This window comes from Pseudorasbora parva, chromosome 10 (assembly GCF_024679245.1).
Source record: "Pseudorasbora parva isolate DD20220531a chromosome 10, ASM2467924v1, whole genome shotgun sequence".
Taxonomy (NCBI): Eukaryota; Metazoa; Chordata; class Actinopteri; order Cypriniformes; family Gobionidae; genus Pseudorasbora; species Pseudorasbora parva.
This window is the reverse complement of record NC_090181.1, coordinates 42,556,624-42,583,157: the sequence shown is the minus strand read 5'-3', so window position 1 is coordinate 42,583,157 and position 26,534 is coordinate 42,556,624. Positions and strand designations below refer to the sequence as shown.

The 26,534-nt window shown below is 36.7% G+C and overlaps 1 protein-coding gene across 6 annotated transcripts in view; it reads right to left on the bottom strand.

Annotated features, from left to right (window-relative positions):
• Window positions 1-26,534, bottom strand: part of LOC137091605 (protein numb homolog) — a 111,386-nt gene that overhangs the window by 10,478 nt on the left and 74,374 nt on the right. For 4 of the 6 annotated variants that reach the window (XM_067456200.1, XM_067456204.1, XM_067456202.1 and 1 more), the window contains exons 4-9: window positions 24,139-24,171; window positions 22,134-22,208; window positions 18,658-18,798; window positions 16,432-16,636; window positions 13,844-14,149; window positions 10,467-10,610 (exon numbers count right to left, since the gene is read on the bottom strand). In XM_067456200.1, the coding sequence (XP_067312301.1) occupies window positions 10,467-10,610; window positions 13,844-14,149; window positions 16,432-16,636; window positions 18,658-18,798; window positions 22,134-22,208; window positions 24,139-24,171 (904 nt within the window). The remainder of the gene's footprint in view (window positions 1-10,466; window positions 10,611-13,843; window positions 14,150-16,431; window positions 16,637-18,657; window positions 18,799-22,133; window positions 22,209-24,138; window positions 24,172-26,534) is intronic. The other 2 variants (XM_067456203.1, XM_067456205.1) reach the window with 1 other exon arrangement.

Sequence of the window (26,534 nt, the reverse complement as noted above, 5' to 3'; positions counted from 1 at the left end):
GTGAGAGCATAACTGTGCAGTGTGTGAAAGCAAGTGTGTGAAAAGTAGAGCGACTGAGATATCAGACAGAGGAAGTGGATGTATGTGTGTGTGTGTGTTGAAGTTTGAGAGAACTTTGTCCTTTATTCCAGCATGTGGACAAGGCCTAGTGATGCTGACAGGGAGAAATGTAGAAGAAGGAATATAGCATAGCTAAGCTACAAGAAAGCAATAATAGAATCCAAAGCGATCAAGAAACATGTTTGGCTGGAAAGTGAGTATGTGGATGCAAAGGGACAGAGAAGGGAGTTAAAAGTTGACAAGAAAAAAAAAATAACTCGAGAAAACTCACAAAAGTCAAAAATTTGCAACAAATTAAAAAGAATGGCCAAATAGATTGGCATTATGAGGTCAGGCAATGTATGACCCTGGAATTTGATTTAAAAAAAAAAAAAAAAAAGAGAGAAATTGAATTATAGGTAAAAAAGTAGCAGTGAAAAAGGAGAAACAAAAAGGGAAGAAAAACAAGTACAGACCTTATTTATCAAATAAAAAAGAGGGAGAAAATATATTTAAAAATTGGGAGACAGGTCAAAGGGAGACATAATGACAAAACTAAAAAGAAAACAGAAAGATAATCTACTGCACCACCTTATGACCCTTTGGAGAAGCAAATGTCTGCCATAACAGGAACAGTAGAAGTCAGAGGTAGGGCAGCATGATACTGAAGAAAAGTGCAACATGAATTAACCTGTTAGATCATGCCATATTAGGTAAGTGATTCGATATTGATTTAATGATCTAAAAAAACAAATTTGAATTATATTTTACAACTAAAATGATATAACCTAATGGGCTGGAATGAATACTTGCCAAGACGAGTTTCAGTGTTAAGCTAGTAGTCAAACATAAGTAACAGTCACATGCCTGCAGTGGTTCAGGCTGCAGGGTTGCCTAATAACTAAAGAAACCTTATCAGCAAGATTGAAAAAAACTTTTCTAATCTACTGGTAGACATTTCTAATCTACCATCCAGTGCAACTTATACAAACAACGGAAATATAGCAAAATATGTGGGAGAGTGTTGCGATAGTGTTAATATAATGAACTACAATAGGTAGCACATCAAAGTGAATACAGAATCAAAACTAGCAAACATATTTTTAATAGAAAGAAACTAATGACAGAATTTGGTTATGGTTACACTCAAAATAGATGCATGAGATGACACCAAAAAAAAAAAAAAAAAAAACACATACACCATTCACCATTCATCATACCCAGCATGTAGGCTATAGAATGTTACCAGAGAGAGAGAGAGAGAGAGAGAGAGAGTGGAGGAAGAAGTGTAGAGCGAAAGGGCCAGAGTAAAGAAGCCCAGAGAGCAGGAGCCAGAGAGCAGGCCCTGTTGTGTCTTTTCCTCTTAGCAAGGCAATAATGACCACTGACGACTTAAATTCAAATAAAACTAACTGTTTACTGAAGATTGGGAACAGGATTACAAATTGTTACTGAGAAACAGCCTACTTACTTTGCTCTCTACACAGCAGTTTAAACTTTTTATGTTATTATTGAAGACAATTAATTAAACATTATAGTTGTTAATATAATAAACAATATATTCTAATCATTTCACAACAGGCCCCAAGTCAATTGTGGCAAAAGTCTGTGTCTCCTCTTCTACCGGGCTTGGTCTGAAGTGGTGTGTTGAACTGGCAGAAGAGTTTGGGTTTGCTAAACCGTGTTGTAGTAATTTTATCTCTCTCTGTCCCAAGGGACAAACTTATCAGTCTTTTGTTCTTTGTTTTTGACTTTTTTGGAAAAACACAGATTTTTACTTCATCTTGATGGATTGACTGTGGACAGTTGGAGGTGTTCAGTAAAATACATTTTTCATTTTGGGTGAGGATTTGAATTTTTTAAATGGGGATGGTTGTTTGGAGGTCATTTGTTGAGCCATTGTGTATTTGCCAGTTTCCGCAGATTTTCAAAATATAATTATATATGACTTATGTATGGCCACAGAACTACAAAAGAAGAAGCTAAATGATACAAAAAGGGACATGAAGTCCTGTTAATTGCATAATATGTAATAATGGGCCTATACGGGGCAGCAATGAAGGTTGAAAAATGATATTTAATTGAAAAGAGGTTTTAAATTCCAAATTAAATTTCACATTACTTTGTATATAAGTAGAGGATGGAACATAAAATATTTAGGGCCAATGATGAAACAAGTGAGGGAAAGAATTAAATGGGAAGCCATAGACAATCGTCTAAAAAACAAAAAAACAAAATGATTTACATAAAAAATAAAAACATCAGTTGAAGTACCAAGAGAAATGGAAAAACAAATACAGTATACGTATAAGAAAAATTACAGTATAAGAAAAATATAAATTATTTAGAATTAAAAGAAGGCCAACTGAACAATTACCAAGAAAACACCAATAAAGATTTGATAAGATATTAATCTGAAAGAAAATAATGAAACTGAATTAATGTTAGATGACCGGTCTATAAGGAATTTGAGTTAATAAGCAGGCCTGCTGACAGGGACTGAATCGGAGGATTGCACAAACTGGTGGCCACCACAAAAACTGGAGTTTTCTCCTTAGCATAAGTGGTTTGTGCAGTTCCCTGAGGAAATCCAAATAATTGACAAAAGACCATAGAATCATCTGATATGCAGAGATAAATAGAGAGAGAGAGACAAGCTAGATGTGTACTATATGTATTTTAAATTGACCTGTTATGTGAAGATTTTAATTTTAATTTATTTCTTTATCCCTGGGAGACAGTTTGACTTTGATTGCAGATATTCTGAGATTTTTGGATTGTGTTAATTAAAGTAATTTGTGCATCATGTTGAACAAGCAAGATTGGGTGACCAAGCAAACAGACATTTAAAAAAAAAAATAGATATAATACACGTTTTAAAATAATGAGTCATTGATTTAGTCCTAACAGGGTTTGAGAGAGTATAGGGATCCATATAATGAATGATAAAATATTACAGTATATATGGGACTGAAAACAAGGCAACCCAGACAGACTGAAAAGCTGCTATTTCCTGCATTCTGCAATGAAGAAAAATGCTTGCTATTTTCTGCAAAGAAGAACTTGCTTTATTAAAATAGCATGGGGAAACTGTTGTTATCAACCAGATGATAATTAAGCTATAAAGAATAAATTTGATTAACGCGGATCTCTGAGTGTTCAATTTCCAGATTGCACCAGATGACTTCTGGGACAGCTGTCTTGACATACTAAATGAAAGCAACTGGACTGTGCAAGAAGTGAAGGACATTGCTGCAGAGACAAGAAGAGGCATTGGTTAATGGGCCTTCATCCACCTTGAAAAAGAAAGGCAACTTCTGAGGGGCTGATATGGACAAAGACAAAGTCAATGCAGAAATGACCAAGATAACATGCTATCATTATGCAATCTGCATCCTCCGTGGCTTGATCAAAAGTCAGACTGAGGAGAGGCAAAAGGAGGAGAGGCAAAAGGACAACAGTATCAAGAGTGAAACCACTGTCACACCATGGCACAAGCCTTTGAATGTCATCAGACCAAATGCATCGGATGAGGAGGGAAACACTCAAAACTGCAGCCCAGTCAGCTCAAATGATCGATGACATGAGCAGAAGGACTTCATCCTTTCTTAAGTGGACACAGGTGATACCTTTTCAATGATCACTACAGAGACCGCTTGGCAGAACTAATTGGATTTTATTTTTCACTGGTCCAACAGCAGTACTCTGTATTCTGTTCAGCTAACACTCTCTATCTGACTCTCTAACTTTCTTTCAATAGACATCAGTCCAGCTATACGTTTTAGAAAGAAAAGAAAAAGGAGGAGAGCATGAGTGTTTGCATGACTCAGCAATTAACTAAAACTAGGACTGGACTTGTTGAAAATTTTGCTAGGACTGCACATGCAGTAAAGGACGATTGCATTAACAAATTAGGGATACACACAGAATTAGATAATTGATACTGTCCAATAAAGAGAGAGATTTTAGGATCTGCTTCAAGACAGAGCTGATAAACTTGTGCTTTCTTATGCACTAAATAATACAAAATGAAAATAGAAAAAGAGGGGGAAATGTGTTGAACAAAATGTAGATTATTAAGACATGGTGCTGGTCACTCCATCTTGATCAATAAAAAAATAACAATACAAATGTTTAAGGGCAAGATCTAAAACAGTAAATTTCAAAATTACAAACTCATAAGGTCATGAATGCTGTCATTACCAGGGATTAAGAAGTTAATACTGTTGGTCATGAATTTAAGATAATACTGAGATCCCCAGTCATAACAAAAAAAAGAAAGAAAAAGCAGCTCATAAGTAAAAATTATTATTATTATTATTTAATTAAATTAACAGATAAATGGCAAATTAGACTTGAGAAATTTCAAAATGTGACATATCCAGACCTGCCAGATCATTTAATCTATTAGAAATGGAAAAATGTGGGGTTTACAACAGTGGTGTATAACACAACCACATGACAATATTGGTCAGCAGTATTATTCACAACAAAAAAAAAAAAAAATTAGACACTGTCGCATGGAATGTCTCATTGGATATGTTTAGTAGCATTTGTCATCATTGTTGTGTTTGGAAAATTTAACCACATTGATAAATTAATTAGAGGGCATAAACAGAACATGTCACCTTTAGATTGTTGGACAAATGAGATTTAAAAGGAGATATGAGGACATCAGCAACACTTTTTGATATTTTTATTTTTAATTTTAGATGCGCATGGTTGACCATTGCGCAAGGGGGGAAGTGATTAGAAAAATAAGACCAAAGTTGATGATACATGATTTTATTTATTTTTATGATAAATGATCGATCGATGTTTAGCTGAATATAGCATTTGTATCCAAAACAATGTTAGAAAATGTGTGATTTGAGTGGTCACTCAAGGGGAATTCCAAATGAATTTAAGTTAGAGATTAACTATAATCAGGCTTTGAATATATTTATGTGGATAATTTGTGATATGTTTTATGTATTACATTTATTGTGATCAATAGAAACTCATTAACCACACTGAAGACGCAATGGGAGAACAGTTGGGGGCATATAAGCAAAATGACATGGCAAAACAGACGCATGAGAAATGAGGTGTCTTTGTAATATTTAAAGCCAACTGTTGTACTTATGTTCCAAATATTAGAGCTCCTGGTGGATCACTCAATGAGGCAATGAAGAAACTAACTAATAACTGAATAAATCACTGAAAATGTAGGAGATAAGCATATTAGGGAACTTTGCATTGGTTTGGCAATAATACTTGAATCATGGGAAATAATAATACGACTGGCTGTAGGTATTTTTGTTTTGTTGTTCTGTTGTGTTGTGTTTTATCTCAGATCAATGCTGGCCAGTGCTGCTGTCAAACAGATGAGCAGCATTTCTGTAAAAGATCGAGAGGATATAGGTGCCAGTTCTGGAATGTACCCCATAAGCCCGGGACTGGATGAGCTGGATGAGTTTCTGTAAAAACCTGAAGTAAAGTAATGGAAGGGGAGCAATGTCATTTTCATTTTGTTTAAGCTTTTGACTATGTTTTTAAGAATTAGGGAGTTAGCCCCTCTGTGTATTTTATTTTGGGGAAAATAGAAAGCATCTTAGAAATATGGGTAGAGTAGGCAGGAAGAGTAGGAGGGTGTTTTGTTTGTTATTTTTCTCTTAAAAAAGCCTCCTTCTCACACTGTATTTTTTATTTTGTTATTATCATCTATTACCTTTATCTGTTATTTTTATGCTCATTTATTCTTAAACTGTGATAGAGAGGGGACGACTAAGGGTCTGAAGCAGGTCATTGTCTGTGGTACGAGATGATGCAACCAGAATAAAAGGGAATGTTTAGAAAGATTTTATAATCACTATTATACATTAAAAAAAGAAAAAAAAGAAAGAGAGAACCATTTTACATTTACTGTAGTTTGTAGTGTATTGTAAAATCCTACGAGAGCAAAGAAGGAGGGATCGACGAGCACCTCAGTGCTTATCAGCTGGGCTAGACTCTACTGGTGGTTTAAAAACCCGCTGTCAGCCCCAACACCAGGTAGCACTCTAGGCTGGGCCAGAGAACACCTGGCAACGGTGGAGCAACCCAGATAGCGCTCCAGACCACCGGAAGCGTCTGAGAGTTCCTCTGGCATCGTGGGATACATGTAACGAACACATGGTATAATCACTGAAAAAGTTAATCCACTGAATTAATGAAGCTCTGCAATAGTATACTACTGAAATGAATATAGCACACTGATTTATCAAATGATTAGTCAAAAGGATGTTCCCCCATGACTGTATTAGTTAGGGAGATGAGATCTTTTACTTCCTTCTAGCCAAAAGAGAGGGGAGATGTTTGGTCTCATTATCCAGCTGGAGTATGTTCACATGAAGGAGGTCTGTTGGAGTAAAAGCAGGAATGGCTGATTATTAGCCATAGATAGATTAACTGAAAGAAGGCTGAATTTATGGGGACATACTCTGGTAGAAGGGAATAGGTGTGGGACTCAGACTAAGTCCCAAAGGGGGGATGTGTAGAAGAAATTCATTTTTATTAGGCCTTAGTAGGCCTCACTAGGCCTTAGCTGCAGTATAAGCTGGCCTCAGCTTGGCACCAAGAAACCATGGTCTGCCGCTTGTAAGAAACATCAAAGTGTGAGAAACAGGAGTTGTTACATTAGTTGCAAGGGAGAATGGGTGAGAAGCGCTGGGAAACTGTCATGTACTGGGAAGGCGGGAAAGGCCCACAGACAAATATGATACATTGTATTTATATAATTGTGGAAAAACCATGAGTTGACTGTAAAAAGAATGGTGCCCAATGGATGAGAAAGAGAAACTAGTGGCAGTCGGCCACCATTACAAAGAAGACTAGATAAGTTTATGAATAGAACAACTGTAGTAAAAGTGTAGGGAGTAAAGGCACCTCCCATTAAACCTTGAGCTAGAACTGTATAAAAGTGTGAGCTGAGGAAGAGATGGTCAGATGTTCAGCTGGCATCTCACTTTGTTGTTCATACAATAAAGTTAATTTCTTCTGAGACCTGGAACTTCAACTCTGATAGATTTTTCTTTAAAAAGTTAGAGACAAGTTAGAACTTAGAATTTGCCACGACACTGGCCACAAATTTGACAATCGATACCATAGAAAACTGCCATATAGATATTTTTAATACCATCTCGTAATTTGGCAGCAGGAATATTAGGCTCTTGTCACTAAGACCTGACGCGCGGATCCGTTATACTGTTACACATGCCTTTTCTTTCTCAACTGTTTATGTTCACTTAAAACAAAACTTTGTTTACGTTAATACTCACCAAGATCAGCATTTTGACTTAATTGTGTGTTTTTGACTCTTTAAGCGCAATAAACAGCAGAAAATATAACTAAATTTAGTGCTGAGAGGTGGCTTTATGTGCGCGCACTTTGGGTGTGAACAAAATTTGTGGAAATAAGTAAAATTATGTGCAATACATGCAATCCCACTCCGAAATTCAACAATATTCATCCTGAGCAAATGAAGCGAGTAACTGAGAGGAGGGGGGTTTGTGTGTCACTCGCTGTCAGAGAGAGAGAGAGAGAGAGAGAGAGAGAGAGAGAGAGAGAGAGAGAGAGAGAGAGAGAGAGAGAGAGAGAGAGAGAGAGAGAGAGAGAGAGAGAGAGAGAGAGAGAGAGAGAGAGAGAGAGAGAGAGAGAGAGAGAGAGAGAGAGAGAGAGAGAGAGAATAGCTGGTACTGGTATCTGTGTCAATTCTGCCGAAAATGAGTATTGCTAAGTATCAGTGATACGCGGGTTGATCCAAAATGAGCGGGTGCCTGCGGTCACCTGTGGTTACGAGTCATCCCAAAATATTTTTAATGATATTCGGGTCGTGGTCAGTCGGGTCGTTTGAAATAAAGATGCCAATTAAACCTTTGTAATAGTACTAGACACAATTTACTATGAAATCCATTGGCAAGGAGGATCCTCTGCGTTCCAGCACAAGTGCAGCCAGTGACGCACATTCAGCTCCACAGCTCGAGTCATAGAGGCGAGAAGAAACAATCCAGGGACAGTCGATTCAATATCATTTCTACACAGCGCGAGGAAAGCTAAAATAAGTAGGCTAATCTTCTGTTTTAGGCCACCAACGGCATCTTATAGTCCTTTTAAAGGTGAACTATGTAGTATTTTTGCAGTAAAATATCCAAAAACCACTAGGCCAGTGTTATATATTTTGTTCAGTTGAGTACCTACAATATCCCAGAAGTTTCCAACTATTTGTAAATTGTGAGAAAATTGCTATTTTAACTAAGGACAGGGACGTTGCAGCATTGCATTTGAAAGAGTCGCCTGTCAATTGCGTCATATCTGCATTCCCCTCGGTTTCGGCTTTTATTTGGCATGAGCGCTTTATTCTTAGCAGTGTGAACAAGTGAACGCACGGAGTAACGTCATAACATCGTTTTAAACACACTTAAATGTATCTAATATGATAAACAGAGCTGCATTACCTCAAAATCATAACCGGAAGAAGGGATCTGTGCAGGCGCCCGGCAAATGAGTCCCGTCCCGTCATAATAAAAGTCCCGGTATTCGCAAGGCGGGTATTTGTTTAACAATCGCTCCAGCAGCTGTGCTCAGGTCCACAACACTCACTCCTGCTCTGCTTTAGACTACAGTAACGTTAATAACCGCATGCATGAACGTGATTTCTGCCCGAGTCCTATTTTTCACCGGCTGTGATGAGAAGACCACATCTCCCAAGATGCAGCGCTCACACTTTGCGTCATCAAACTACGCATTTGTTTTGCATAGGCGCCCTCCAGTGGACAAAAGCTGCATAGTGCACCTTTAACCCCTTTCCTGACGAGGGACAAAATGCCCGATTAGCCCGATTCCCAACACGTTGAACTGAGCAATGCCATTGGACCATTAGGCTACTTTTAAACACATATAGCTCAGTAATGTCAGTTTTATGTGTTCTCTGAGAGGGGGCGGGATTTTTGTTGGGAAAGTCGGAGGAGAGACGCACACTTCAATTAGACTGGATCCGTGTTGAGTGTAGCTAGTTACTAAGTAATTAGTTACTGTAATTTAATTACTTTTCCCTTGAAAAAGTAAAGTAAGGGATTACTCTGAGTTTTTGGGTAATTTAGTTACAGTTACTTCACATTTAATTGAACTAAATACAGTATAAAAAAATGTATAACAATTATACATAATACAATAGTGGAATTAATATCAAAACTTTAAAATGTTTTGTTTTTATCAATCCTTCTTACATGTAAAACTTTGGTCAGTCAAGAATAATTGATGTAGTTTTATATTTTGTATTTGAATTAATTAAAATAGTGGTTTCATGTCCATTCTTGAATCATTAACTAGTTGATGTTGATTTAGAAAGTAATTAGTAATAAGTAATTAAGTAATTTTGGAGAGAGTAATTTGTACAGTAATCTAATTACTCTATTGAAGATTTAACTAGTAATTCATTACTTTTTTAAAGGAAACTTACCCAACACTGGACTGGATAAATACATGCAGCATAATTGTTAAGAAAATGAAACAAATAAATGAATAAATTGACGCTATGACGAGTATTTACTACTTTTAAAAAAAGCGGGTCGAGAAGCAGGTCGGGTACAAAATTTTCTTCTTTTTTTTGTGGTCTGAGTTGCGCGCGGGTTAGTTGAAAACATCGGTCGGGTGTGGGTTGTTTAGACATTGACCCGCGCATCGCTGATAAATATTGAAAAATCTAAATTTTTAACATCATTACATTGCACTTAGTTTATTATTTGAGATGTCTTTTTTAAAGACTACAATTGAAAAATGTATATATTAATATTAATTCAACCTGCCAAAGTACTTAGTAGGAGTGACTGCGTTACACACCACTGCTGAAATACACACGTGTTTTGGCGGGCGTTAATGTCAAGCCCTGCTACTGTACAAATGTCTGTGGTCAGTAAGAGGTTGATTGTTGTTTTGTTTTTTTTTATTTTGGGGGGCGGTGTGAATAGTTTTATCCAGAAAGGACACTTAAAAAAGACAGTGAAGACGTTTATTTTGTTACAAAAGATTTCTACTCACAATTCATACTGTTCTTTTAAACTTTCTATTAAACTTTCTAAATATTAAGCAGCAAATGATCATCATAGAATGATTTCTGAAGGATGTGACACTGAAGACTGGAGTAATGATGCTGAAAATTCAGCTTTGATCACAAGAATAGATTACATTTTACTATATGTTTACACAGAAAAGATCACTATATTTTTGTGTATTATTTTGTTTTTAAAAAAGGACAAGTTGCATGTTTAACTTAATTCCTTTAAACAGGCAGATATAGACGCCATGCGGTAAACACTGACCTGCTATCTAGTTCAATGTAAAAACTGGGAAGCCGTAACACACACATAGAGTCCTTTCTAAAGTACTGAGAGTGTGAGAGTGAAGCTGACCTGGAGCAGAGGGCGACTGCGGTGAGGAGGTGGGTTTGGGCATCGGTGCTGAAGAGAACGGGTCCTCTGGAGGCCCACTGAAGGTGGATGTGATCTGAGTGCACAGAGAGCTGATGCTGTCGCCCTCACCCTCCACCTCCGGCACTGACAAACACACAGCACAACACTCACTATCTACAGCTCCTGAAAGGATCTTGCGCCTTGAAGGCAACAAAATAATACTCTTAAGGCTTTAGGAAGAAGGAGAGAAGGAGAAAGAGAGAAGGACGTCCAATTTTGTAGGGCTGGCTTGAAAATATTGATGGGTCAATTTTGATGAACGGATATATATTTTTAAACCCCAAGAATCAATCTTTTAGTCTATGCTGCTTTCAGTTGATGAATGGACAAAACTTCACTAAACATTATAGCACGCTTCCCATCCAACAAGCTTTACGCTTTTTTACGTTTGATATGAAACAAAGTCTCATCTTATAATTTCTTTAACGTGGCGTGATGTTTGCCACAGTTCTTTTTGTGCGCAAAAACAAACAAAAATAACGACTTTATTCAACAATCTCTTCTTTTCCCTGTCACTCGCTTACACTATTCACATTGTTGGGCAATTCACAGAGTACTGCGTTTTACTATTGGCCGAGCATGATCACATGCATGTGCTGTGGTGCTTGCATGAATCGCATAGGAGACTGGGAAGGTAGAGAAGAGATTGTTGAGTAAAGTTGTTATTTTTATTTGTAAGGCTTGGATGAGCTGCTCAGCCATGGAAACCCATTCATGAAGCTCCCTACACATTGTTCTTGAGCTAATCTGAAGGCCACACGAACTTAGAAGGTCTGTAGCTATTGACTCCGAAAGGTGGCACTGTGCGCTGACCCTGCTCTGTCATTTTATGTGGCCTACCACTCTGTGGCTGAGTTGCTTTTGTTCCCAATTGCTTCCACTTTGTTATAATAGAGCCCTGCACAGGCCTCAAATATAGGCCCTAGCCATCCGTGTCCGAGAGCTTATCAAAATTCTCGGCCCGAGGTTTTTAAATCCTCCCTATCACACTGTTGCAGCCATTAAAATAGTTCAGTTTTGTTTTCAATGTCAAAGTAGTTATATTTTGTTTAGTTTCTAAGTTAATATAGAAAAATGTTTTTTTTTTTTTTAAGTGACGACCAGCGGCCGACAGTGAGTTAACCAACGCTTCAGCCTCTCAAATCAACACTTGAATTGTCTTGCTTATAATATAATCCATAGATATAAAACACTTTAAGTATCACAATGTTAGTTTAAATGTTTAGCCTACTATCACCACCACCACAGTGAAAAGCCATTTTTGACAAGCTGAGGCTGATGCTGCTCGCAACGGCACTCATAAACGAAACAGGCTACACAATCGAAACTAATAAACATAAAAAACATGCAGGTTGTCTTACCTTACACCTCTCAGCAAAATGAATATAAATCCCACGCTATATGCACATTGAACGGAGTTCACGTCAACGAAAGCAACAGATATGAGCTGCATTTTGTTCATCAGCTCATTTCAAGATCAATGACCGCAACGGGAGAAAGGGCGAGCAAAGCACTGGTAAGATCATTCAGTCTCATTAGTTTTAATGAAGATGATTGTGTTTTAAGATTTAGCCTATTTTCGGTTTCACTATGGCCGTTTGCGCGTTGGCTTAAGCCTTGTTTATACTTGGCGCGTCGGCTTGAGCGCGAGGGTGCGCACGGCAAAACTGACGTCAACGCGGAGGGGGCGGTCAAGCGTTGGGTACCCCATTTCGTCTGGCGGTGTGCAGCGCATTTTTTGTGACAGCGGCTCCAAAGATGAACGACTTCTCGGTGAATCTAGCCGAGCATGACGTCTCATCACACTGGCCGCCAGTTTGCACATGCAAATAAGGTACTTATATTTATAAAATGAGCCTACAAAAGCAGAAATAAGCCCTTTTAAATAAAGATCCATGTTTAATCAAATAAATAAATCATGACACTAAAATGTTTAGTGAAATTAGGAAATATTTAAGAGACTGTTAATTTAGTTGCATACATATATTTTGTTCTCATGTCACAAGTAATAATATCAAGCCAAGGTTTACTGAGTTTTACACAAATCTTTTGTATTGTGGTTTTTGGTGAAATGTGCTAAAATATATATCATCACCTGTGTACATTAGCCCACTTCTTCTCGATGCTTTTCCTGATGGTTTATAGAACAATTACTTAGAGTCGCCCTCTGTCGTTTCAAAGAATAGCACAACGGCGACCGCATCGAAGTATAAACGCCTCGTCCGTTTGAGGAGCGAGCGCAGTCAGCGGAGGCTCGAGCAGCAGAGCCAGGCGAAAGTATAAACAAGGCTTTAGGCTACTTGTGGCGATGCGTGGCGCAGTAATGTCTGACTACACCATGTCATTTATAGCCCATAACACGCTCTCTAGCGTTTATTTTTTAATAATTAGCAAGGAGTAAAATTTTTCACATAATATGTGATTTAAACAACCAGATGCACCAATTTCGTCTGAAATGCGTCCCAGACCACCTTCTGAATTGGTTTCTTTGAGTGATCGAAAGAATTTCGGAAGGCATTTACTCTTGGTCTTTTTACAATCGAACAGATATCTGGTCAGAGCAAACGAATAATGGGACCAGTTGTAAAAAGGCCATAACTCTTGCAGCTGCGCTGAAGGAACGCTCGCTGGTATTTCTGCTGCAGGCGCAGTCGCAGACTCTCTAAACACTGTGCGAGTCAGTCTCGAGAGTTGCGGGAGCATGGTCTCTTGTTGTTTCCACCAGCGCAGCACATCTCATTATTTATTTTAATCAATAAATGTCTAAAATAGAAAATGAAGGCAAAGCCTAAAAAAGGCCTAAAGCTGGCCCACGTTTGAGGTATGATGTGAAAAATGATCTGAAGCCTGGCTCAAGGGGCGGAAAAAAAGTTAGGGGCCCATCGGGCTCGGGCAGAAATGCAGGGCTCTATGTTATAATACCACTAACCGTTGACTGTGGAATATTTAACAGAGAGGAAACTTCACAAACGGGCTTATTGCACAGGTGGCAACCTATCACGGTACCACACTTGAGTTCACTGAGCTCCTGACAGCGACCCATTCTTTCACAAATGTTTGTAGAAGTGTCTGCATGCCTAGTGCTTGATTTATACACCTGTGGGAAGTGATTGGAACACCTGAATTCAAGGATTTGGAGGAATACTTTTGGTAATATCAAATTGAATTAAATTATAAGCTTGTGAATCGCATCAAATTGTGAAAATTGATTCAATGCCCAGCTCTACGAAATACATCTATAGAAAAGCAAGAAAGAGAAAGCCTATCGACTTTGAATTTGCAAATCCGGAGAGGTGAAAATCAGAGGAGCGCCTCACCAGTGTTTTTGCTGGGGAAGTCAGACTTGCGCTGCATGGTGGACGGCAGCTCGTTCATGCGCAGTGACATCTGCCGTTTGAAGGGAGAGGTTTTCTGACTGAGCGCCGGGAAGCCCCGAAACGAGCCCTGGCGAGCGAGCGCCTCCACGGGGGCGTGGCGTCGGGGAATGGCGTGAGGATTGGCTTCCTGAGGGGCCAGCGTGGCCATGGGCAGAGGAGGAGAGGACGACGAGCCATTGGGGCCAGCGAGGGGGGCCACAGGGTGGGACACGCTGACAGAGGAGCTGCCCAAAACACCTTCAGAGTCTGGGGAGAGAGGAAGGGTTGGTTGCCAATGTCACTGCTACGCTACCATTCAAAAGTTTGGGTCAGTATGATTTTTAAAAAAAATCTCTCTCAAAAGGTGTCGTCTTCTCACCAAAACTGCATTTTCCTCCCATACAACAAAAACAGTAACACTGCAAAAAGTGCTCTACTTACAAAGTCATTTTTTCTTGTTTCTAAATATCTCAAAATTCGTAAATCAAGATGCATTTACTAGATAAGTAAAATGACATAAGATATTTGTTTTCTTAAAAATAAAATCAAAATGAAGTGAGTTTTTGCCTAAAACAATCACAACTATCTGCCAATGGGGTGAAAAAAATGTTTCAGATTGTTTCTGATTGAAATATTGTTTCTCGTTTCCGTCCCAAACAGAAATAAAATTATTTTTCTCACCCCATTGGCAGATAATTTAGCTTGTTTTAAGCAAAAACTCACTTCATTTCATTTCCCCCCCCAGAAAACAAGCAAAAATATCATATACTATTTTACTTATCTAGTAAATTAATCTTGATTGAAGAATTTTTAGATATTTGAAAAAAATACTAAATAAGAAGAGTTTTTTTTGCAGTGAACACAGTGAAATATTATAATAATGTAAAAGAGCTGTTTCTATGTAAAATATATTTTAAAATGTAATCTATTCCTGTGATCAAATCTGAATTTTCACCATCATTACTCCAGTCTTCAGTGTCACATGATCCTTTAGAAATCATTCTGATATTCTCAAGAAACATTTCTGATTATTATCAATGTTGAAATTAGTTGTGTTGCGTTATGGTTTTGTGGAAACCATAATGCATTATTTTTTACATTTATTTGAAACAGAAATCAATTTCACACATTGTACATTATCAATGGCTTTACTGACACTCTTGATCAATTTAATGCATCCTTGCTCAATATAAAAACATTAACCAAACAAAAGAAATTACTGAGCCCAAATGTTTTAACAGCAATGTATGCCTGATCATTAAAATAGATGAATTTACAGATCCACTAAATCATTCCAAAAATAGTCCAGAAAAAAAAAAGCACTTGCTTTGATATTTTTTTTCTTTCTTTCTAATGCAGTGAATTTCAAACTTTGATGCTAAGGATGCTCAAATATGGTTAATCCCTATTCCAAAAAAATTAAGGCAGTTATATATGTTTATTATAAAGACCAATTAAATATAATAATCATAAATGTTTCTTAAGCAGCAGATCCTTATATTAGAATGATATCTGAAGGATCATGTGACACTGAAGACTGGAGGAATGTACATTACATTTTACTATATATTCACATAGAAAACAGCTGTTTTAAAACATAATATTTCAAAGTATTTGCTTCTTTCACTGCAATTTTTTTTTGTCTCGTTTCCAGTCTATATCTAAAAATTCTTAAATGGGGTAAGAAAAATAATCTCGTTTCTGTTTGGGACAGAAACAAGATTTCCAACAGAGCATTCATTTTTCATACCCGACTGGCAGATATTTTTTGCTTGTTTTAAAGGGTTAGTTCATCCCAAAAATTATCTCATTAATTCCTCACCCTAATGTCGTCTGACACCCGTCAGACCTCCGTTCATCTTCAGTACACAAATGAAGATATTTTTTGTTGAAATCCGATGGCTCAGAAAAACTTTTTGTGCGCAAAGAAACTAACTAATGACTTATATAGTGATGGGCCGATTTCAAAACTAAGTTTCGAGCGGTTAAGAATCAGCGTATCGATTCATGATTCAGATCGTGTGTCAAACCCCCAAACTGCTGAAATCATGTGACTTTGGTGATCAGAATCATGAATCAATTCACTGATTCATAACCGTTCGAAACTTTGTTTTGAAATCGGCCGGCCCATCGCTATATAAGTCGTTATTTAGGGTTTTTTGTGCACAAAAGCTATTCTTATCGCTTCATTAAATGATTGTAGAGCTGCTGTAGTGAGATGGGCTTTGTAACGACGTCTTTAGTGCCTTTATGGGTCTTGAGAGAGGAAATGACATTGGTGTCAATGAAGGCCTTTCTGAGCCATCGGATTTCAACACTAATATCTTCATCTGTGTTCTGAAGATGAACGGAGGTCTGACGGGTGTCAAACGAAAAAAATATCTTGTCAGCTTACTCACATAGTTAATGCATCTTGTTTTAAGATCTTTTAGATATTTGGACTGGAAACAAGACAAAAATACTAAGTAAGACAAGCATTTTTTGCATCTTGTAAATGGTGTGTATCCCTGAACCCCAGTGTTTGTGTCACTCTTTCATAGCCTCCTCACCTTTCTTAGCGTCCTGCAGCTGTCGCATGACCTCCTCTCGCTCCGCCTGCTCTGTTGCTGTGGTGACGCGGAAGGAGCCCTCCCGTGTGAAAGTGGTGCGGTTGGCATCGAAAGTGGCCGTGACCCCGCACTCTTTCTCCCTCTTCTGTTTGCGCTCCAGACACGCGGCAAACGCACAGCCCACCGCATGGCTCAGACGCTCCCCCTGACAACAACACCATCAGATGCAAAGGCATAGTCAGATGAAATATGGCTTTAATCAAACTACATTATATATATACACACACACACGCACATGTCGTGTTTTCATGTTTTATGGGGACTTTCCATAGGCGTAATGGATTTTATACTGGACAAACGGTACATCCTATCCCCTTACACTGCCCCTGCCCCTAAACCTACCCATCACAGGAAACATTCTGCATTTTTACTTTCTCAAAAAAAAACCTTCTGTGTGATTTATAAGATGTTTTCCTCATGGGGACCTAAAAATGTCCCCACAAGGACAAGGATTTCGGATATTGCCATCTTTGTGGGGACATTTTGTCCCCATAACGTAAGGATTACCAGGTCACTCACACACACACACACACACACACACACACACACACACACACACACACACACACACACACACACACACACACACACAACAGGCTAAAAGTTTGGACACATTACTATTTGTAATGTTTTTGAAAGAAGTTTCTTCTGCTCATCAAGCTTGCATTTATTTGATCAAAAATACAGAAAAAATGTGAAATTGTGATATATTATTACAATTTTAAATAATTGGTTTTCAATGTATTATACTTTAAATTATCATTTATTTCTGTGATGCAAAGCTGAATTTTCAGGATCATTCCTCCAGTCTTCAGTGATCATGATCCTTCAGAAATCATTCTAGTATATGGTTCTCATGAAGAAAGACAACAACAGTTCGATTTTTATTACCAACTGGACTAAAGCTAGACTTAGACTAGACAAGCTTCAAAAGTTGCATTAGAAAGATATAAACTTGGAAGCTATCGTTCTTAAGTGTTCCTGACATGATTATATATGGAGGTGCCTATTAAAGGGGTGGTTGCATGCGATTTGACTTTTTTAACTTTAGTTAGTGTGTAATGTTGCTGCTTGAGCATAAACAGTATCTGCAAAGTTACAGTGCTGAAAGTTCAATGCAAACGGAGATATTGCCTTTTAAAGTTACGGCAGTTTATTGCCTACAAAAACGGCGGGTTTGGACTAGAATGAGCTTCTTCCCGGGTTGGTGACATCATAAACCCTCGCTAGTCTCTGCAGATGTGACTTCTGCCCGTAATGGGAAGGGGCGTGGTGTTTCCGGCAACCTGTGCACTGTTTGCACAGGCACTGTTTCTAGACTGGCTCATAGGATTGTTAATGATCCCTCTCACATTTTATTTACAGAGTATGAGCTTCTCCCTTCAGGCAGAAGGTATAGAGCTTACAGATGGAAAACTAACCGTCTGAAGCTCTCTTTTATTCCCACATCCATTACTCTGCTCAACAATGAGGCCCATTAATTTACTTGATTTTATATTCCTGAATATTCTAATCTGCTCACAGGAATGGTTTTTATTATTATTTATTATTTATTGTTTCACATGTTTGTATTGCAGATTTGTTTTAGCTGATCCAAGGTTCTATTTTAAGAATGTTTTTGCTTTATAGCCAGTTGATATTATTTACTTTAAATGCAGGGTTTGCACAGATTGTGTATGATTACAGTACTGCTGCTGTATGTATGTATGTTGTATGTTGTACATTTTCGTATGTATCTTGTTGTTTATCTGTGTACTGTATGTTCTACTGCTGTTATGGCACTGCGCCTAAGAAAAATTTCCTTCGGGACAATAAAGTATATTTGACTTGACTTTGACTTGACTGTGCTTGGCACTTCAGCCAATAGAAATACAGGAAACCACATTTGGCCATCTAACCAATCCAAGACCATTGCGTTTCTCAGAGGGATGGGCTTCATAGAAGCAGGAAGCAAACGAGCCGTTCAAAGGACAGTGAAGACAGCGGTGTGGAATAAAGGTCAAATAGAAGAAAAATACGGCGTTTAAAAAAAGAAAGAAGTATTAAGACAGGTTATACTGCGCCCCATAAACACAACCAAGCCTAAAAAATAAGTAAGAATAAGAATAAGTAAGGTCTGGGAGCATAATCTGTCCATGAGAGTCTTTTATGGGTATGAGCGCTCACCGAGTCTTTGACGGCCATGAAACAGTGGCAGATCCAGCGGCGCGTGGTCCCGTCTCTGCAGATGTAGGAGAAGGCATGCTCAAAGTTACGATCCGGCGCACAGAAGGAAACCTTCTCTATTGTCTGGTCAAGAATGAGATCCTGAAAACAAAACAGGCAAAATGCATGTTATTGCAAATTACATTTATATTTTCACAAAAGAGCAGGGCGTTTCCACACCTGGCTCGTTTCAGCACCTGGTGCGGTTTGTCCCTTAATTCGGTTTGTTTAGGCATAATGTGAACGTGTCAATCGCGCTCGGATCCGAACCAAAAGGTGGTCTCAGCCCGATTGAAAAAGAACCAGAGTGGTTTGGTTGAGGTGAGAAAGAAATCAGACCCAATGGACCAACGAACAAAGCAGTATTACAATTCATAGTGTGAAATGTTTTATAAAAAAGAACAAATTACTATGAGTAATTGCTCTTCTCTGTGCATTGCAAGAATGCTGTTCTGACACATTATAAGTATTTAAAAATAAAATGTAACTCTTTAAAACGTAATTTTTTCCAGAGCTGTATGTGTGTGTGTGTGTGTATATACATATATATATATATATATATATATATATATATATATATACACACACACATATATATATATATATATATATATATATATATATATATATATATATATATATATATATATATATATATATATATATATATATATATACACACACACACACACACACACACACATATATATATATATATATATATATATATATATATATATATATATATATATATATATATATATATATATATATATATATATATATATATATATATATATATATATATATATATATATATATATATATATATATATATATATATATATATACACACACACACACACACACACACACACATACATTATATATATATAATTTTAAATGTAATTAAATACACATATAATTGATCAGTCAGAGCGGGAATTAAGTAAGTGTTTGCATGTGTCACAACAGCTACAGATGAAGACATGAAACATTGTTAAGCCCCTGTTTCAGACCATAGCAAACGATCTACAGGTGTGAAAACGCCCTCAGTGTTGAACAAATGCTTTAAAATGGGGATGTAAGTATTGGTTTTATTTTATAACATTATAAAACTCCTTACGACTCTACTGTAAAATAGTACAGAGAGCTTCTCTTTTAGACAACAGATTTATAAAGAATTATCATTACACAATGCTTTGAATTTTTGCTTTAGTAGGAATACATCAGTAAAAGATTGTACATTTAAAAAGTCAGCTAGTGTCTTTACTTTCTTCATTGTATCTGCAGTGATGCAGTGCTTCTTTAGATCAGTATATTTTCTTTGGTCAGTACAACTGCTGTATTATTATTATTATATTGCATAAACATCATAAAAACAATCTGAACTGTGGTTATCCACTTTACATGTTTGTCAGATGGTCTCACACGCAGCAGTATGGACCAGACTTTATGCCTTTATGCTTTGCTGGACTAAAATGCAGCCGGTGATGAGCAATGACTGGCTCACACCAGCAGGTGGCAGTAATAGATGAATATGAAAAGTGCATTCCATGAATATAGGAGTACTGCTACATTTCACCCAGCCCTTATGTTGATGCAAACCTCTATCACGAAAGACGCACACATTAAAAGACGTTTTGAAGAGATGCTCTTTTCTGTGCATTTTCAATGCGTGGGATCACAGAAAGAGCTTTATAAAAAGCAGCATTCATTACTGCTCAGTAAATGTAAAGGTCACACTATATTTAAGTCTTTGGCTTTGTGCCGTCATTTACTAAAGATTATGGTATCTGTCACCTTACACTACAGGCCAAAAGTTTGGACACATTACTACTTTAAAATATTGTGATATATTATTACAATTTAAAATATTTGGTTTTCAATGTATTATACTCTAAATGATCATTTATTTCTGTGATCAAAGCTGAATGTTCAGGATCATTCCTCCAGTCTTCAGTGATCATGATCCTTCAGAAATCATTCTCATATGAGGATTTATTATGAGTGTTGGAAACAGTTCTGCTGCCGTATATATTTAATGAATAAAAGGTTCAAAAGAACTGCACTTATTCAAAATAAAAACATATTTTCAAATAATATAAATCTCCTTTACTATCAATTTTTATCAATTTAACACATCCTTGCTGAATAAAATTATTGATTTATTTCAAAAAAGAAAGAAAAAAATATAAAAGTGTATATTGTTGTTACAAAAGATTTCTATTTTTAAAACATTTTGCTTCTTTTTTCTTTTTTATAAAGATTATATAAAGATTAAGATCAAATAAAGATTCAAACGGTCATGAATCAGTGGATCGATCAATGATTCGGATCGCCGATGTCACGTGATTTCAGCAGTTTGGCACGCGATCTGAATCATTGATCTATTCACTGATTCATGACCGTTTGAATCTTTAATTGAGGTTTAAAAATAAACAAGGAAGAGAAGACGATGCTCAATAAAGTCGTAGTTTTTGTGATTTTTGGACCAAAATGTATTTTCGATGCTTCAAGAGACTCTTATTAACCCACTGATGTCTCATATGGACTACTGTGATGATGTTTTTTATTCCCTTTCTGGACATGGACAGTATAGTGTGCATACACTTAGATACGCTCTCGGACTAAATATAAAATATCTTAAACTGTGTCTGAATATGAACGGAGGTCTTACGGGTGAGGAACGACATTAGGGGGAGGAGTTAATGACATCAATTTCATTTTTGGGTGAACTAACCCTTTAAGATGAGCAAGAAAATAGATCTATGCTACATAACTATTCAGCAACATAGGTTATTCGTATTGTATGCATTGTATGTAAACACTTTAGTATCGATATTTTTATTTGAGTATAAATACTTTTCGATGCTCACATCAGTATTTATATATCAATACTCCATATCGATACGCCTATCCCTAATTTGCATGCTTTTGGGCAGATAATAGTAATAGGCATATATCTGATTTATCTCATATAGGATGCATTGGATTGAGTTTATTAATCCTAGCAAAAGCAATGCCCAATATTATTGACTGGGTTTGATGCATCACAATTAGCAGTTCTTTTTTCAATGTCTTTACAGCCTTTTTGGACCTTAAAAGTGTTCATTAAACTGCTGTCTATGGAGGGTGAGAGAGATCTCGGATTATATCAGAAATATCTTCATTTGTGTTCTGAAGATGAACGAAGGTCTTTCGGGTTTGGAACGACATGAGCAAGTAATTAATGACAGAATTTACATTTTTGGGTGAACTAACCCTTTTAACAATCACTATTCCTTAAATGTTTTAACATACAACTGCATAAGCGGCATAAGCGACTCCGCTGACCAAACTCAGCAAGCGTTCTTCATTATGATCGTCTGTACTGTATTTATCTGTACTGTGGGATCTGGTGGATCATCTCAGGTAAGTTGGGGGTCCTTCAGTACCTTTGTCTTGTCATCTACGACCCTCAGACCATCTGCAGACACCCAGAGCACCGCGCGCACAGCCTTCTTACCCGCCTGTGTGGACACACATAACACGCAAACAGTGAGAGATGGAGGGGAAAGAGAGACATTGAAAGAGAAGAGAGTTGATTTTCCGACAAGTTGAGGCCCTTCACCCTCCTCGACTTTCATACAAATGTACTTTCATCTACCAACAACACCTGAAAATAGAGAAAAGTTAAAAACATTGAGTTTTGAGAAGGTTACAGCAGTGTTAGGAGCAGGCATGGTGTCGTAAACCAGAAAGAAAGAACAGAAGGTAGGCATCCAAACAAACACATCCTGATTCGGGGAGTTTGTGTGTTCACACTTACCTATGAGTACAGAAATTAGAGATTTCACACACACACACACGCACACACACACACACACACACACACACACACACACACACACACACACACACACACACACACACACACACACACACACACACACACACACACACACGCACACGCACACGCACACGCACACGCACACGCACACGCACACACGCACACACACATTTTCGTTACACAAAAGGAACCAAAATGAGTTTAACAACTCAGTTTGTCCTTTTTCACACACTCTTCTATTGCTCCAGGCATGTTTTAGGAGCAAACTACTCTATCAGTGGGAAAGAAAGTGTACACACATTCACACATGTTTGAGCCACAAACATACTCTATGCAAGTACACAAACACAGACCTGAATACTTGGGCGATGCACTGCAATCGTTTATATACTTGCACATGCTTAATGTGACCTCAGTACTCATGGGTATCAAGTCAACCAATACAGATTTAAAGATTCATTGACACTCATAGTTGTTTTGTGGACCTACACTGTAAAAAAATGTGTTTTTGTTGGTTTAACTTAAAAAAGTAAGTTACCTGGTTGCCTTAAAATTTTGAGTTTATTAAAATAAAAAAATTGAGTTGATACAATGAAGGAAATTTGTTTAATAAATAGAAACTCAAAATATTATTGTGCCTGAACCACTTAAAAAATTTGATAAATCATGAAAATAGCGCAATTTGGCATGTTTCACTGCGTCATCAAGAATAAAACACACATAATTACCCAATATGCTTACAAAATCTTTTAATAATATTTTAATAAAGGTTGTCGAATCTCAAAAAATGATCATTGTATTAACTCAATTTTATTTCAATGAACTCAAAATGTTAAGGCAACCAGGTAACTTTTTTTCTAAATAATTTTTTTCAGTGTATTTGTTTTTATTTTTTTAGGGAACCAGGGTGATACAAACTTATGGGTTAGCCTACAAAAATATGTTACCCCTGCAGCACTTTTTATATACATTTTTAAATAACCAATTGCTGCTTTAAAGTTTTAATGCTTGCAGCCATGGTTAGACAATAACCATTTGAAAGGTTAAGAGGTAGAACATTATACAGCTTGTATGCAGTACAACCTATGGAGAAAGAAATGGCTCATTCTAAGCCACTAAAAACACAACGGTTCATTATATAAGGTCTTTTTACGCCACTGAAAATATAGTAATGTATATTATATTGCATTTATGTCAATAGATCCTCATAAATACTACACAATGCACCCTAAAAAGACAATGAGTTGATTTTATTTCTGTCCTTTTTCTCTCTCCACCTTCTTGTAGATGATATATATGCTTCATATTAAAATAAAATATTTTAATGCTATTTTAATAAATTTTTTATGTATTTTAATAATTACAAAACATTCTCATTGTTAAGGGATTAATGTCTATTATTATCATTTTTGTATGATCCCTTTAATTTTCAAACATTTTTACCTATTCTGCAAGGGGTGTGTAAAACTGAGCCCAACTGTAAGTGCATTTCCATAAGAACTGAAATCTCACACATTTCTGAAGCAACAACATATGAAATCAAGCTTGCGTCCACGTACTTGCATAGAGTATATTTGGGATGATACGTAAATGCACACAGCAGAACTTACTTTTGCAAAGAAGCCCTTGAAGAACTTTCTGTCCTGGAATGGAGGGTTGGTAAGGGGATGTTGGTGGGAGGAAAAGGCAGGAGAGGGTTACAAATGAACTGAGACACAATGTCCTGTGAGTGCGTGTCAGGGCGGACTCTGGTTTAAGGGCTTCGATGGTTAAAAATGACAAAGTTGTGAAGTATGGAGAGGAGAGGAGGGGGAGATCACACCTCTAGCTCACCAATCAGGCGTCACACTCACCACAAGTGATGTTATTGGTGCGGTTACAGTTCTAGTATTATTATTTCGCTATGTGAGTTTGATTATTTCAGTTTTCTTGAAGGAATAGTTGACACACAATGAAAAATCACTCAATTACTCACCCTCAGAAAATGTTTACACCACTCTTTTTCATACAACAAAAGTGAATGTGGACGGATGTTTTTGAGCTGAAAATATGCAAGAAATTATAAAGGTAGACCATAAGGCTGCGACTAACAGATTTTCTCCCCAGTTTATTAATCTATAGATCATTTTTCAGATGAATCTAACAATTAAGAAATAACCTACCCCCCATTAATTATTTATGAAGAGTGTTACTTAAATGGCTAGTGCCGACTAATTGTAAACTAATTGTAAATTGTAAAAGAGCAATAATTCTGATGAAAAGTAAAAAGAAATTTCTCAAATGAAAACAATCATGATTAAAAATTATTTTTTAGCAAAATAATCATTTGAACAATTATTGTGCAGCCCTTGAAGTCACACTGATGTATGGTGCTTTCCTGTTTTTTAAGCAGCTTTTGTGTCTGTTCAGTTTCTTTGTATGGAAAAGAGCAGCATGAACACGCCAGTAAATGTCTCCTTTTGTTTGAGTAAGAGTGAGTAAATCGTGACAGATTTTTCGGGGTGAACTAATCCTGTAAACTAAATCATGTTATCATGTTAGTGATGGCAGCAGCTTTGAGCAGTAGTTCATTAGGATTGCTTCTGATGACCTCAAACAGCTTCCTTTAAAGCTGAGGCATCAGAACTGATCCGGGCTCCGGTGTTCACTAATCCCATACACACATCCCAGCTATAAGAGGAAGAGTGCGAAGGTTTCAAAAATCACTTTTTGGCCACATACACACATCAGGGTTATAACTGTTAACTAACACCAATTAAAAACAAACAATGAAACTAGGGATGAAACCGTTACCGGTTCGACGATAAACGATGCTAAAATCCTTGGCGGTTAATGTTACCATTAATCATATTTGATTACCACGATTTACAAACCTTATGGTAAACCATGTCCAGCATTAAACAAAGTAGAGAAATTGCATAGAGCGTAGGTTTTATTTTGTGTGAAAACATGGCAGAAGGCAGTGATGTTTTACAACATTTTACAAACTTTACAACCGAGGGCTGAGGGAAATTATATAAATGAATCACATGAACGCATCTCTGACGGGAACTGAAAAAACACGGGGTCTTCAGAAAAGTTGATGGTATGTTATGTCTGTGTAGTGCCTAGTAAAGTATTGTGTTCATAAGTGCAGCGCTGCTTTGTGAACTGCTCTAGCACCACCTACTGTCAGAGAGTGGGCATTTTTATAAAGCCCCTAAAAACTAAGCTTAATTGTTATGCAAAGTTGTACATTTTAACCAGCTGATGGAAAATAATCTAACGTGCATTCTACTAGCTAAACAATTTGTATAATAAGGTATTAGAATTATTTACAGCGTCGATAAAATACCTATAGTAATTTTATCATTCTGACTAAAGGCTGAAATGTGAGGTTTATCATAAAAAAACTTTAGTCAAAACTTTTTTGAACATGTAGGTAGATAAACATATGGTTTAAGTCACCCCATTTTTTTGTTAATTTAAAATACAGTCGTTGTTGTTAATGTTATTATTTTACTGTATATGCAAACAAAATGTGCATATTGCTTCTACACTGTAAAAAAAGGCAAATTTTGAACTTTTGCAGTACAATCGACTAGGATGTTTAAGCTATTTCAACTTAAATTATGGTAAACTGACTTTAAAAAATGAGTTACATCTTGTATAACTAATAATTTTTTTTTTTTTTTACATTTCTTAACTTATTTTGATGAGTTAAAACATGTTGTCAATGTTGTCATAACTTAATGAACATATCATTTTTTACAGTGTAATCTAATTAGCTGGTTTTTAATATAAAATGTGGCAAAAGTTTTGTGTATCAGTACTTTTTGAACAATTTCAGCACATTTTAGCGATAATGTGATAATATTGATAACCGTTTCTCATTTTCATTTATTTTACTATCAAAACATGATTAATCGCATCAAACAAAACAGTTTGTGTTTTATTACATATAATGTTGTATGTATATATAATATGTATATATGTTTTATGTATATATAAGTGCTGGGGAAAAATG